At 39.4% G+C, this 13,055-nt stretch overlaps 1 protein-coding gene across 5 annotated transcripts in view; it reads right to left on the bottom strand.

Annotated features, from left to right (window-relative positions):
• Positions 1-13,055, bottom strand: part of dmxl1 (Dmx like 1) — a 62,224-nt gene that overhangs the window by 28,541 nt on the left and 20,628 nt on the right. For all 5 annotated transcript variants that reach the window (XM_088008776.1, XM_088008780.1, XM_088008779.1 and 2 more), the window contains exons 20-31: positions 11,869-12,124; positions 11,134-11,267; positions 10,704-10,890; positions 10,487-10,597; positions 9,529-9,698; positions 8,233-8,330; positions 7,960-8,125; positions 6,680-6,808; positions 6,397-6,535; positions 2,000-2,775; positions 1,568-1,666; positions 935-1,102 (exon numbers count right to left, since the gene is read on the bottom strand). In XM_088008776.1, coding sequence (XP_087864902.1) covers positions 935-1,102; positions 1,568-1,666; positions 2,000-2,775; positions 6,397-6,535; positions 6,680-6,808; positions 7,960-8,125; positions 8,233-8,330; positions 9,529-9,698; positions 10,487-10,597; positions 10,704-10,890; positions 11,134-11,267; positions 11,869-12,124 — 2,433 coding nt within the window. The remainder of the gene's footprint in view (positions 1-934; positions 1,103-1,567; positions 1,667-1,999; positions 2,776-6,396; positions 6,536-6,679; positions 6,809-7,959; positions 8,126-8,232; positions 8,331-9,528; positions 9,699-10,486; positions 10,598-10,703; positions 10,891-11,133; positions 11,268-11,868; positions 12,125-13,055) is intronic.

Here is a 13,055-nt window from a genome sequence, read left to right as displayed (position 1 = left end):
TTATGTGATTAGACTTGTGAGTGACACTCAACATCTAGTAACAGTAACAGACACTTTCTTGGCTCAGGGGTGTTATTGCAACAAGCTTTCACATTTCTCTTATGAGAAAAGCCGACTCTGGATTCCTGCCCACCTCCACTTCCCCTCTTTTACTTTACCCTCTGCAAAGAGTCAGAAGGCAAAAGAAAAGAGGAAAAAAAAATATCTGTAGACAGAGAAAGGAAAAAAACAGGAGGGGAGAAAAGGCAAAAAACAAACAGAGCAGGGAATAAATCAATGTGTGCTAAGAAAAAAAGTAACTGAAAATATTAAATACAGGGTATGAAAAAAATAAGATTGGAAATAAAACAGAAAATAAATAGTGCCAATGTTAAATTTAAATAGTTGAAAATGACATTAATTTGGCACACTGATCAAATAAGATGGGAACATTCTTATTAATTTTTTAGATGCAATATTTGGTATTAAAATTACAATTTATTTATATCTAGATTTATTGCAAATTTTGGCAGGATGTGAACTCTACAATTAGCATGTTGCAGCTCTCTGTACAGAAAACTCCATGACTTTTGTCTTCTCATACAACCGATAAGCTGATGAAAACGCTGATCGTGTTTTCTCCTTCACAGTAAGGCTAAAATTGATTACGGAGGTGCAGAAACTCCCACATTCATAAGGAAATTCTGTAAATTGTGAAAAAATACTGAGGCGTAAGTAGCATTGTTGAAATCAAAACCGGGAAGCAAATGCCTGGTATCTACCAAGAAAACCAAACTGAAAAAAAAATCTAGAAAGCAGCTGGACTTTCTCATCCTCACATTCACAAAAAAACAAAAACAGTCTATGTTGGAAGAGCTGCAGTTACTATTCAAAACACTGCCAAACCTTGCCCAGCAGCAGCCTGTTGGTTTGCATCTGTGCATCTTTTATTTACCTGATGAGACTCTTGAAGCAGTAATATGAGCTCCATGCGTACAGAAGCCAGTCCTCCACCATGGGAACCGTGCAAGCTGCAGTAGCTCAGAAACATCCTCAGTAACGGCTGGTTGCTCTGGAGCCAGAGCCTCCTGCTCTTCTGGCTGTCACTGCGGGGGCTGCCAGGCTGAAAAACATCTTTGCTTTAGTAGTTTTTAGAAGAAATTATTTGGCACTCTGTATATGCGACATGTCACTATGCAACATGGTATTAAAATTACAATTTATATCTAGATTTATTGCAAATTTTGGCAGGATGTGAACTCTACAATTAGCATGTTGTACAGAAAACTCCATGACTTTTGTCTTCTCATACAAGCGATAAGCTTGTATGAGTGGGAGTTTTAAAAATTTGCAATTTTTTAAAACTGAATTCGAGAAAAACATGTTTATAAACAAACTAAGGCGATTTGTTCCTTGGGATATAACCAACTATTGATTTTTTTATGCGATTGTGTGACTTGCACAAGCTAGCTGCGGTAAAAACAATCAATAGTTGGGGAAAAAAAGAACCAGAAAATCGTGTCAGTAAATAGACGGAGCAGTTGTCTTCATTTAATATCACCGCAAGGAGCCAGCAATCAACACCCACCTGTTCCTCCTCCACCAGGCCAGAAACGGGGCCATCACCCGAGACGGACCGTTCTGGTAAGCAAGGCTTATAGCTGCAAACATGCTGGTGAGACACAACCTGGGGGGTAAAAGAAAAATAAGAAATTTATTCTCACATTCAACTCATCAGGAGTGAGTTTATCATTTATGCATGACAGACAGAGCAAGGCATTTTACCAAAACATCAAACTGTTCGCATGAGAGAAAAGCAGTGGTGTTTCAACCAAAGTGATGTTTATACGAACTGACAGAGAGAAAACGCTGAAACAATGACAGGAACAGAAGAAGAAATGAGTAGGAGTTATGCAACTTCCAAGTTTTACTTGGTGAACTTAAATTTACAAAAGGTTAATTCCACAATGCAGAGGAACGCTCCAACTTTTTGGGGGAATGTGGAAGTGTGCATTTGTACCTCTCTCTCCAGCCATTGACAGAGCTGGTACCGCAGCTTCCCTCCGTCCAGTTCGTATCCCGTCGACAGAGTCCGGAGCTCGTTGCTCATGATCTTCAAGCAAGCGGTGAACTTAAGGTGGGCCAAAAAGATGTCTTCAGATGGAGCAATGAAGTCATCGCCATCTTCGCTTTCCTCACTTTTTAACGTTTCTGCGATAGTCACCATGGAGTCCTGTCGGTCCTGAAACACGCTGTTGTCTGTTTTTTTATTGTTTTCCAAAACGTTCTCTTCATCTTCGTCCTCTTCGTCTTTGTCGCTGTCCCACTTCAGATCCAGGGGCTCATCTGGTAGCGCCATCGACGGCTGGCTCCAATCGAAACTCAAGACTGAGTCGGACCTGCTGTTGCTGTTTCCATCCGAATGGTAGCCGTTCAGGTCCGGCGGAGACCAGTCGGGTTCCGATGCCGGCCCATTCTTGCTCCCGATGCTCAGTTCATGTGGAATGTCTTTTACTCCGTGATGGGAAACTTTGGAGTGCTTGTGAACTTTAGGCATTTTGGAAAGGACTTCAAGTGCCAACATGGGGCATCCGGCGTGGAGGTGTGCGTATGCAGTCGTGAAGAAGAGTCTCCTCTCATCCAGGCTGATGGAGTCGGCCCTGCGGACTTCAGTGGTCAGAGCAACTTTAGCTTTGTCAGAAGAGCTGAAATGGCGGCGAAGGAGCAGCGGGTGTGTGCGGAGGTAGATGTAAAAGTTGAAAACCTCAGGGTTGCTTGCAGACATGGTTGAGGAACCTGGGACAGATGCAAAGGGACAAAGAAACTGTCAAATCTAAATCCAGAAGTCCTACAGACCCCAAAAATACACGCCGTTTACACCGCCTTGTTTAAGCATTTAAACTCTTTAATTTTTATTTATGTTTCATCATGTCACGTCGTCAAACTTTGATATATTCAAATCAGATTTTCTATGTTTTCTTTCCACGTCTCCAACTATTTATCTTTAAAAAATATTCAGCTCAGTCAGACTGGACAGAGCATCTGTGAACATCATGCCACAGATTCTCATTTCGGTTACGGCTTAGACTTTGACTGGGCCATTCCAGCAAATTAATATGCTTTCATCTACACCAGGGGTGCCCAATATGTCGATCGCGATCGACCGGTCGATTGCGGAAAGGTTTTGAGTCGATCTCAGCAGGTGACAAACCTAATGCTGCAGAGAGCAAAACTTCCTCTTCTGACAGGCTTATCAAAAATACTCACTAAGATCCTAAACGTTTGTAGATTCATTAAAAAAGAATAATTATAAAAAGTCAACGAAACATGTTAAAATTAATAATCTCAGTAATTATTGTTTCAACAAGGTGTTGTGCAATTCAGTGCGTTTCGGTTCCATTAACAAAAAAAAAAAAAAGGAGAAAAAAAAAGCGACTCAAAGAGCGACTGACAAGCAGAGCAGGAGTTTAAATTAGCTACTCGACCACCGCTGTGTTCATGAGAGGCTTATTAATAATCAAGAAATAAATATCAAGCCTGGAAACCTGACATCGTAACAGACTGAATGTTGTGTTTTTAATGTAATCTTTGCTCAGCACAGGCGGTTGCCATGGCAACGGGTGTGCTAAACGACAAAGAGAGAAAGTAAAAAGGTAGGAGTGGTTTTGAGTTGATCGTCTGTTCGGGTTGTTTTACCTTTGTTTACCTTTGCTGTGGCTCATCACACCTGCTGTAGTTTCTGAACATTCAATAAACGACAAATTTGGACTAATTACCCCGTTCTTTGTGAGCATGCGTCACAACAAACATCAAATAGGACAAATATAAGTTTTAACAAATTCTACCAAGATAATTATGTGAAATTAAATTAATTATATCCCGACTTCAGAAGATTTGCCTTTACCTTTTCTGGGCTCTTTGGTTCCTCAGTCTGTAGTTTCTCATACTGAGGTCATCAATCCAAATTTCAGATCTACCATGACTGACTGACACCTGCTGGCGTCAGGTCTGCAATCAGCTTCTGCATTACGTTTTCTGTCACTTTATTTCTGATATAACTGATGCATATTCACATATAAATAAGTAAAAAGAGTTTAATTAGCAATTTTTATGTTTTTGTGTCATGAGGTAGATCTCAGGCGGCTGGTGAGAGAAAAAGTAGATCTTGTGCTCAAAAAGTTTGGGCACCCCTGATCTAGACCATGGGTGTCCAGCTAAAGTCTTGCAGGTTTCAAGCGTGTGATGGTTGAATTAATTCCTCAGAAAGTAACACAGCTCTGCAGAGGCCTAATAATGAACCTTCTTTGAAATATTTACCATGTCTGCATACAAACTATACCTCTTGTGGTTTTTCTTTTAAAAAAAAAAATGCTGTCCTTATTTCCACTCCATCATAAAGGCCAGATTTATGCAGTGGACTTAATCGTCCTGTTGACATCCTGTTGAGCTTTGGATTTTTTGAAAGATTACCATTAGTCTCTTCTCTGATTAATTTTAGTCCTGCATCGCCAATCATTGGGGTATTTTATAACCTATAACAATTTTGATTAGGGGCATCAGTAAAATGTGCAAATATATGTCATATTTTTTGCCTCAACTTCAAAATTACATTTTGCAATGAGTTGGTGTTTTGAATAAATTCCAAATAAAAACACACCGACAAAACCTAATGTTTAAGGGATGTGAGGCTTTAGAAAGTCACTGTAACCAGATCAGAGCTCATCCACCTCAACCATCTCCATTGGGATTCAAAATATATGAAGCAGCAGCAGAAGTTGCTCACTGATATACATTGCAGTTACTGAAATGTAAAAAGAAGAGCTAGAAGGGAAAAAAATGCCTTAAGGGAAGGAAGGTGAGGAATCAAATTTCCTTATCTACATAAATATTGAAAAATTCAGAGATAGAGAGCATCTAAGTTTAAAGAGCCAGAGTATTTTTTAAATTTGCAGGAGCCAGCGTTATGTTTTCTGTAAGCATACCAGCTGTGGTTTGAGAACATTATTTATGGAAAAGACATGTTAGCATAGGGAGGTTTAATCTGGGACTGGTTTGGCTTTCAGTCAAATAGAAAAGGTTCACACTGAGTTCAGGTCTTCATCCATTGTTAAAGGAAGAGTTCAGATTTTTTACGGCAGAGCTCGTCTTCGTAATCATGCTCATTTAGCAGATTCTGACATATACCTGCTGCATGCTCAGACTAAAAATAATTTTACAGTTCCTGGATTACCGCTAGCATAATTAGCTTATTTCAGAAAACATTTAAATGTTAAAAGCCAAACATTACAAAATAAAGAAAACTGACTGGATCTTCAACTCTTGTGTGGTGCAATGAATGTAGGGCTGTCCCAGTCAGGATTGGTTTGAATATTCAGCTGCAGAAGTCCCAGCCCAATACCTCATTAAAATTAATTAAAACCCAGTAGCTTTAAAGTGGTGTGAAATAAACAACATTTCATCAGCATCAGTATTGCACAGTATTCAACTCACTCACCAGGGACTCTGTTTCAACATGAAGATCTAGAGGAAGGTAATGCTTATAAAAATGTGTTCGATTTGTACAAACTTTAATTAACTCGTGTTTTTCTCCTATGGACAATATTTTCATCCACAGCAGTTGGCTAAAGTGTTAGGCTAAAATTTTTATGACCAAGTTTGGCTTCTGCTGATTATGTGCGAACAAAACCTTCAGAAAAAAACTCCCCAAACTCAACGCTTCACTTTGAACAAAGAGATGAATTTGTGTTTCGGTTTACGGGGGGATAGGTGAGGTTTGGAAATGGTCAGCGTTACCTCAACACTACCAATATGTAAGTTTATGGAGAAAAGCACCAGGCATTCCCTCTATAGAGTAAAAGGTAAACGTAAATGTGATAGTTAATTCTGCAGAAATAAATTTTATGTCTTTACAGGGGACAAGTGTAAAGAGAAACAGGTCAAGTGACGCTGACAGAACAGTAGCTGCAATAGCCAATACAGTCTCTCCATCACTGTGAAAATCACAAAAACAATTTTGATCAGTGAAATATTGTGCCTGTGATACAGTTTTAGACAGCCACAGATGTAAAACAAGCTCCACCTGTAAAAATATAGTGATGAAATTGCACTGTTACAAGTGCAGCCTGCATAAAATTATAGAAAATAAACTTACCACAGGCATCATGATCAACAACAGGCGTTATATTGAATAAAGCCTCGACTGAGACCCAGTACTTGGGTTTGGATGTGGACATTTTTACCTTACCTTAAAGCTAACTACATAAATATTTGTGTGGAAAGAAACCAAGTATTTCCTTTACAGAATAAAAGGTAAACGTAAGGGTGATCAAGTTAATTCAATATAAACAAATGTAATCATTAATAAATGTTTTTGGTAGAAAAAAAGAAAAGACGACCTCAGAGCGACATTATACATACCACTGTCACATTTGTTCTGAGAGGGTCCAGAGCTTTTGCAGTTTGCAGGCTGCTCAATCAGTGTGTCCAGTGCCTTGCTGTAATCTTCCAGGACCCAGAAAGCTATGCTTCGCAGGAACGGATCTGGATGGACTGGAATCTGAAAGACACAGGAAATGACTATGGCTACAGAAGTTCACATATCAAAACAAGCTGGGTGGCATCATAAAATATTGCATGTTTAAAGAAAATAATAATAATACTACTTGTGTGTCTTTTACATGGACTTATACAAACTGCTTACCTGTTTGTCTTGACCCAAGACATGTCTCTGGAGGATCTTTTTATAAGTAGAAGATATCTCAAACTCAGATTCATACAATCTAGAGATCACCAGGGCCAACTGTAAGTCCTGCATTTTCTCTAAACACACCTAAAAGGAGCAAATAAATCAGTTATTATATATACTATTAGTTTCATATTCATGTAAAAAAGTAAAATGTCCTAGGAGGAAAACATTTTGGTTGCTCAGAACTGATTTATGGTGAGATGCATTTCAATGAGACAACCTCCCAGCCAGGGAAAATGAGCAAAGTCAATGATAGCCCTTCGCCTGGGTGAAGCTCATTACCATAAAATGCTTAGAGAGGTAGTGGTTACTCATGCAGATGTAACAATGTGACTCATTGCTTAAGGGACCATCTGAGTAGGAATAACCTTGATAAGTAAAAGCCTAAATAATCATGATGGCCCGTGTCAACTCCCTGATAGTGATAGCTGCAGACTGACAGACGGCAGCCGTTTTAGTCATCATGCAAGCACAGCAACGAAAAACAGTCAACTTTTAAGAATTAGAATGCAACAAATGTGACTTCCAATCCACTCTCCTCTCAAATGAAGACATTTCAAGCATAAATATGGGGAAAAAAAGTTGGGAAAAGATAAGGTGGATTCAGTGCATGAATGCAGAATATTGATCTAGCTACTCTAGCTCTTCTGACTGCTTTTCAAAGTAAGAAGTCAGACTGGTTAACAACTTTTAAAACTACAGACCCAACCACAGGAGGAAAGGCTGCAGCACTCAATTAACTGCCAATATTAAACAACTTTTCCAGACTACAGTTTCCAGAGTTCTCAATCCGTTTTCTGTTTTCTTTTTTTTTTTTTTTTGCATAAATAAAAGGTTTTCTAACGCAGTGACTGCAGATATTTCCACTGATGCTTCTAAAGTGGAGCCTGCAGAAACCAGAGAGTGTAAAATAGAAATGTATGGATGGTCAAACAGATAAACAGATAGAGGACTGAAAGACTGATGGACAGATAGGCGAGCGGGAGTGTTGATGAACTGACAGACGGTCAGACAAACTGAGACGGACAAAATCAAAAAGGATAGGGATGGCTGGATGTGAAACACTGAATAACTGATGCAGAAACATAAGAATGGGTGGATAATGATACTAAAAAACCGATTCAGCATTTACTTATTAAAACCAGCCATCTAATTGGGTTGTGAACAGGCAGTGTAGCTGAAACAACAAAACCTTCTGATAAACACATTGTCATGTTTTTTTTTTTTCCACTTGCCTCCACGGCATCCTTAAGGGAGCCAGCCAGCAGAAAGAAGGCAGCAGAATGCTGGAACCGCTGCTTTCCCAACAGAGAGAAGGCGTTCTTCAATGCAGCTTTCCTCCACCTGTCCTCGCTGAAGTTGTTGTGGAAAAACTCTGTCATTTTTGTATTCTTCTGAGACCTGGAGAGAAAAACATTTAAAGAACATCAACGTCACCAATCCTTAGCAGCTTGACACAACTAAGCTTGTATAGGAACAATGTGCCACAGCATATCAGACGCCCCTACCTGTACAGTCCCCAAACCACTGCCTTCTTTTTCATTGCAAGGTAAAATATAGCAGCATCCAGAGGATCATTGTTTCTCTGAAACGAAGCCTTGGCAACCTGGAAAAACAAGGAGGAGCGTATGATTTGGAGAAATGCACTCTCTGGCCACTTTTTTAGGTGCAACTATTTAAAGGTTTAACTTAAATAGTCAAGCAGATAATCCTTCTACACATCTAGATATGATCATGGTGACTGACTTAAAGGTAGAATGAGCACCAAACGGGACGGGGGACTTAACATTAAATGTGACATTGTTATTGATGCCAGAATAGCTGTTCTGGGTATTTCATAAACTGCTGATCTGAGATTTTTAACACAGAACGGCCCAAAAATGAGGAAATATTTAGTGCGTAACAGCTGTGTGGATGAAAAACATCTAATCAATATCAGAGGAAACCTGACAGACTGGTTTGAGATGACCGACGGGCAACAACAACTCAAGAACACATTTGTTACATCCATCCGTATTTGGACGCACAGCATTTCAAATCTTGTAGAAAACGGCATAAAAGAGCAAAAGATCAAACTGTAAGCTAAGAACAGAAAACTGAAGAGGAACTCAGGCTCATCAAAATTGGACAATAGCAGATTGGAAAAAGGCTGCCTGGTCTGAAGAGTCTGGATTTCAGCTGCAACAAAAACAAATTCCTCAATGCATCAACTGTTCTGGCTGGAGGTGTTGAGGTAAGGGGGATATTTTCTTTGCACCCTCTTTGAATTGGCCTTCAATTGAATTGAAGACCAATTGAATTTACCGTTTTCAATTGGCCTTCATTAGTCACTGTCTCAGTCGAGTTGATCACTTTTGAGCTATGGTGGAACGGGAGATTTACAGCAGCAAAATTGCAAGATTTTATAAAACCAACAAAAACATGTAGACAACTCAATCAGCACAAGTATGAATATACAAAGCAGTCAATTTTATTTTATGAGAGGATGTCGGATACATTTGTTTAATGTTTTGCAGCAGTTTTGGCTTAAAATCATCTAACAACTTTAATCAAATCTTTATTTGAAGAATAAAAACAACAATTATTCTAACAGGTTGAAAACTATTATTTAACTAAACCTTCTAATTAGTTTGTAATTAATTTAGCTACATTGGTTTAAGCAAAATTATCAATTACAGTTTTCTTGACCTGCACTGATGGTGGCAGCATGTTGGAGTAGTTTTCTTATATTAGTTCAGATTTTTTTTCCTTTAGTAGACTATTTATTATTCATCATAACTGAATTACATGATGGTCCGTTTTACCTTCTCTATACACCTGCGCAGCTTGTTGGTGCTGCGCAGCCACCAGCCCACACCCATGGCTCGGAGCTCGGCCCAGGTGGGCTCTCCCTTCTGCAGGGCAGGCAGCATGTTCAGGAGCTCCTCCTCAGCTTCAGAGTGGAAGGCCCAGGCATACTGACACGTTGAAAGGCCTACAGATAGAAAAGAGCGACCCAGAAAACTAGTTTTGTAGTTAAACTTCCAACAACGTAGACCAAAACTGTAAGATTAGAGGCTGCTTCAGCAAAGGAGACAAGGATTTCCTCTAACGGATAACATGTGGAGAGCCTAAAGGAAGCATTTTAGATGTCTCAAAGGAAACATTACTGCAGTAGTTTAGAGTGATGAATAGACCGTAGCTTGTTCACTTCTCCTAAAGAGAACTGCAGTCAAGTGACCACAACTGAGACAATCATTTCATTCTCTTTCTTGCTTTAGGGATTCTTGGAGTTACTGCTCTGAACGAAGCCCAGATTAAACAAGCGGAGAGAAACAACGAGGTAAGAAACTTACAATGTTAATAATAACATGCCAACAACCCCAAATATGATATATTGTTGAAAACATCACTGCTACATATTTTAACTAATTCTACTCTTCAAGTTGTGCATGAACAGATTTTTCAGATAAACTGCCTTATCAAAAGATGTATATATACATCTTAGAACTGCTACTTCAATTCAGTTCAGCAGTGTCTGAGATATTTTAGTGGTAATAAGAAAATGAAAGATGGGCGTTTCCTGTGGTGGAAACATTCAGAGTGGTGTATGTCATGTCCAATCGCTATTTTAACACCAAATGATGAGGAAACCATGTTCAACAAAAATGACCAGTGTGGCAGATATTTAATTTCAAATGTGCAGGAATCCCAGGCTTTCTCCATCCCAGAAAGCCCAGGATGGAGGATCTTTAAGCAGTTGTACATACAACACCACTGTACCTTGCCGCAGCAGCTGGGCTCGATGGACAGGAGGCAGCGATGTTAGAAGGAAGGTATGGAGTCTGACAGCCAGCAAGAACTTCAACCCACACTCATCCAGTGTTTCTCCACCTGCAATATTTATTAAAAACTGTTCTGCCTCCAAATATGACCACATTCTGCTGTGAGTCGTAAACATATTTACCCAAGTCATTTGAATGTTACATGTCTGGTTTACCTTTGCTCTTATCCTGGTTATCCTTGAGGTCTGTGCTTGTCGTGGCGATTGTGTCGGCCAGCGCCATGAGGGACATCTGCTCCATTCGGGTTAATCCAGGCAAACTGGAGTGGAGGAGGTGGCTGGATAGAACCTGAGCATGCTCTGGCCCAAAGTATGTCGGACTGTACTGGGAAAGGTCAATAACCTACAAATATGGAGCAAAACAGACGATGGGTACCATCTAAAGTTTTAAGATGCATTTAGATCAACTTGACAGAATTTGGAAAATATGCCCAGACAGAGCAGACAAGAATATATTTAATAAACTTTTTTTTAGCCAGGTACAGAGTTTTTGCAGAACATTTGCTGATCTCAACAATGAATTTGAAAACCAAAAAAGCCCAAACGGTTGCTTTGTCCACAGAGCAAGTTCAAAGAAGCCGTTAACCTTATTCCCAGGTTCTTCCTGTTCGTTGTCCAGAGGATCCAGATCCAGAGTGTTGTGTGTATGAAAGAGCTCATCATAGGCATCAGTCTGACTGGAGCCATGTCCGCTGTCACCGCTCATACTGCCTCCTTTCTCTGCAAAAGCAACACATTAACTGAGCTGAAACAGACAAGACAAGCAGAGCACAGAAAGCCTGAAACAATATTCTGTAATACTGCTGAAAAAGGAGACAGCTTGTATTCTTTTTGTTTTAAACATGAAAAAGGACATAACAGAATGCTGCTTAATAAGAAGAGAGTGCCTTTCTTTGCATCTCACACAGTAAGGAAGTTTAGCCAACAATGATACCCATTTTTAGCCTAGCGATAGATGTCTGGCTCCAAACAGTGATATAAATATCATCACTTTAGACATGAATCCAGATGGATTTACAAAGTGTTTTAGTTAGAAAAAAATAGCAAATCATTAAAAAAAATTTAATCCATCTCACAAAGTTTGCTTAATTAGAAATTGTTAGTTCAATATGTCGTCAACTGAAGATGAAATGTTTACATCTATATATGAACATAGTATCAAATCAGCAGGTCAGAATTCAACAAAAATGTTGGGTTGATGCTGAAAAAATTAATTCCTGTCATATTTTCACTTGTTTGCATTCGAGGAGATCTTCCAAACTAAATACTGCTTTATTTTCAACTTGGCACATTTCCAATAACCTCCATGCTTCAAACTCACCAAGATGTGGTGCATCCTCATCAGCTGCCAGCAGAGCGTAAAGAGGCAGGGGAGGGACGGAGCTTATCTCGGTGTAGTCAGGGCTGGAGCTTTCTGACTTGTTGAATATCTTTTGGTCCCTGGCTGTGCTGCCTCCCACACTGATAGTCCGAGAGCGCACGCGTTTCTCTGGATGGGTGGCATTGTCCTTGAGTATCACTATCTCCCCAGCAATGCATTTTACCAAGTGAGAGAGGATTGCTTTGGCACGGTGAACCTGAAGACAGAGAAATCATGTTACAAACATACAGCTTAAATTAAGGTACTCGTTTTAGTTATTTTGCTAAATAGCCAACAACAACCACTGTAAGCATAAACATGAACTCTACAGAGTGGGAATAAAAAAAGAGGCCAAAAATTATAAGGCTGTGCAGCTGGCTGTCCTCTGCAGGAACCACTTGAGCTCCAGGAGCAAATTTTGCACCTCAAACTAATTTCACAGCGACCACAGGCCAGACAATCAGCAGAAAAACAGTTTAACAGGGGTTAAGCTGGGTTACTTTCTTGGCTGCACTTTCTAAGCACATTGAATTGAACTACTACTTCTCTCAGAAAATCTTGCATGCTTTTGTTTAATTGCTAAGCTCTCAGACGATGTGTTGGTTTAATCTGCAGGTGTTTCTGGGTAAAGAGGACTCGGCAGTTTTCAGTGTGAGTCGGATGTTTAAAAATAAACTTCAGCTGAGCCACAAAAGGTTAGCAGGGAACTTTACAGCAAAGCTGTTCTGTTTTAGCCTTCTGAAGAGTTGAATCTTGTCTGCCGCAGATCATGCTGGAGGAGAAAATGTTGACGATCTTTTGTAGATGATGTTAAAACATAACAGAAAATTATTGCTTTCTTCTTTTCAACTAAACATGAAGCTGGATACAGTCATTCATTTTAAAAGGAACTTGTAGTGCAGGAAAATTAGGTCATCATGTGATGATGGGCATAATACATTATGAGCTGTGCAAATATAGAGTTAGTGAGCTGTAATCTGTTCTGTAAACAACTAACTTTGCTGCAATACAGTTTTTTTTTAATACATAACTGTTATATAAGCATGGGGATTTGACTATGTATTCAGAATAATGCAGAAGGAAGGAGCTCTAAGTTTCGTGTTGACTTTGAGAAATCACTGTGTTGGATTTTTCTCTAAATATTTTAT

This window comes from Poecilia mexicana, unplaced genomic scaffold, assembly GCF_051168715.1.
Source record: "Poecilia mexicana isolate PSO_F unplaced genomic scaffold, ASM5116871v1 scaffold_9, whole genome shotgun sequence".
Lineage (NCBI taxonomy): Eukaryota > Metazoa > Chordata > Actinopteri > Cyprinodontiformes > Poeciliidae > Poecilia > Poecilia mexicana.
Note: the sequence above shows the minus strand (reverse complement) of the source record. Positions and strands in the feature narration are given on the sequence as shown.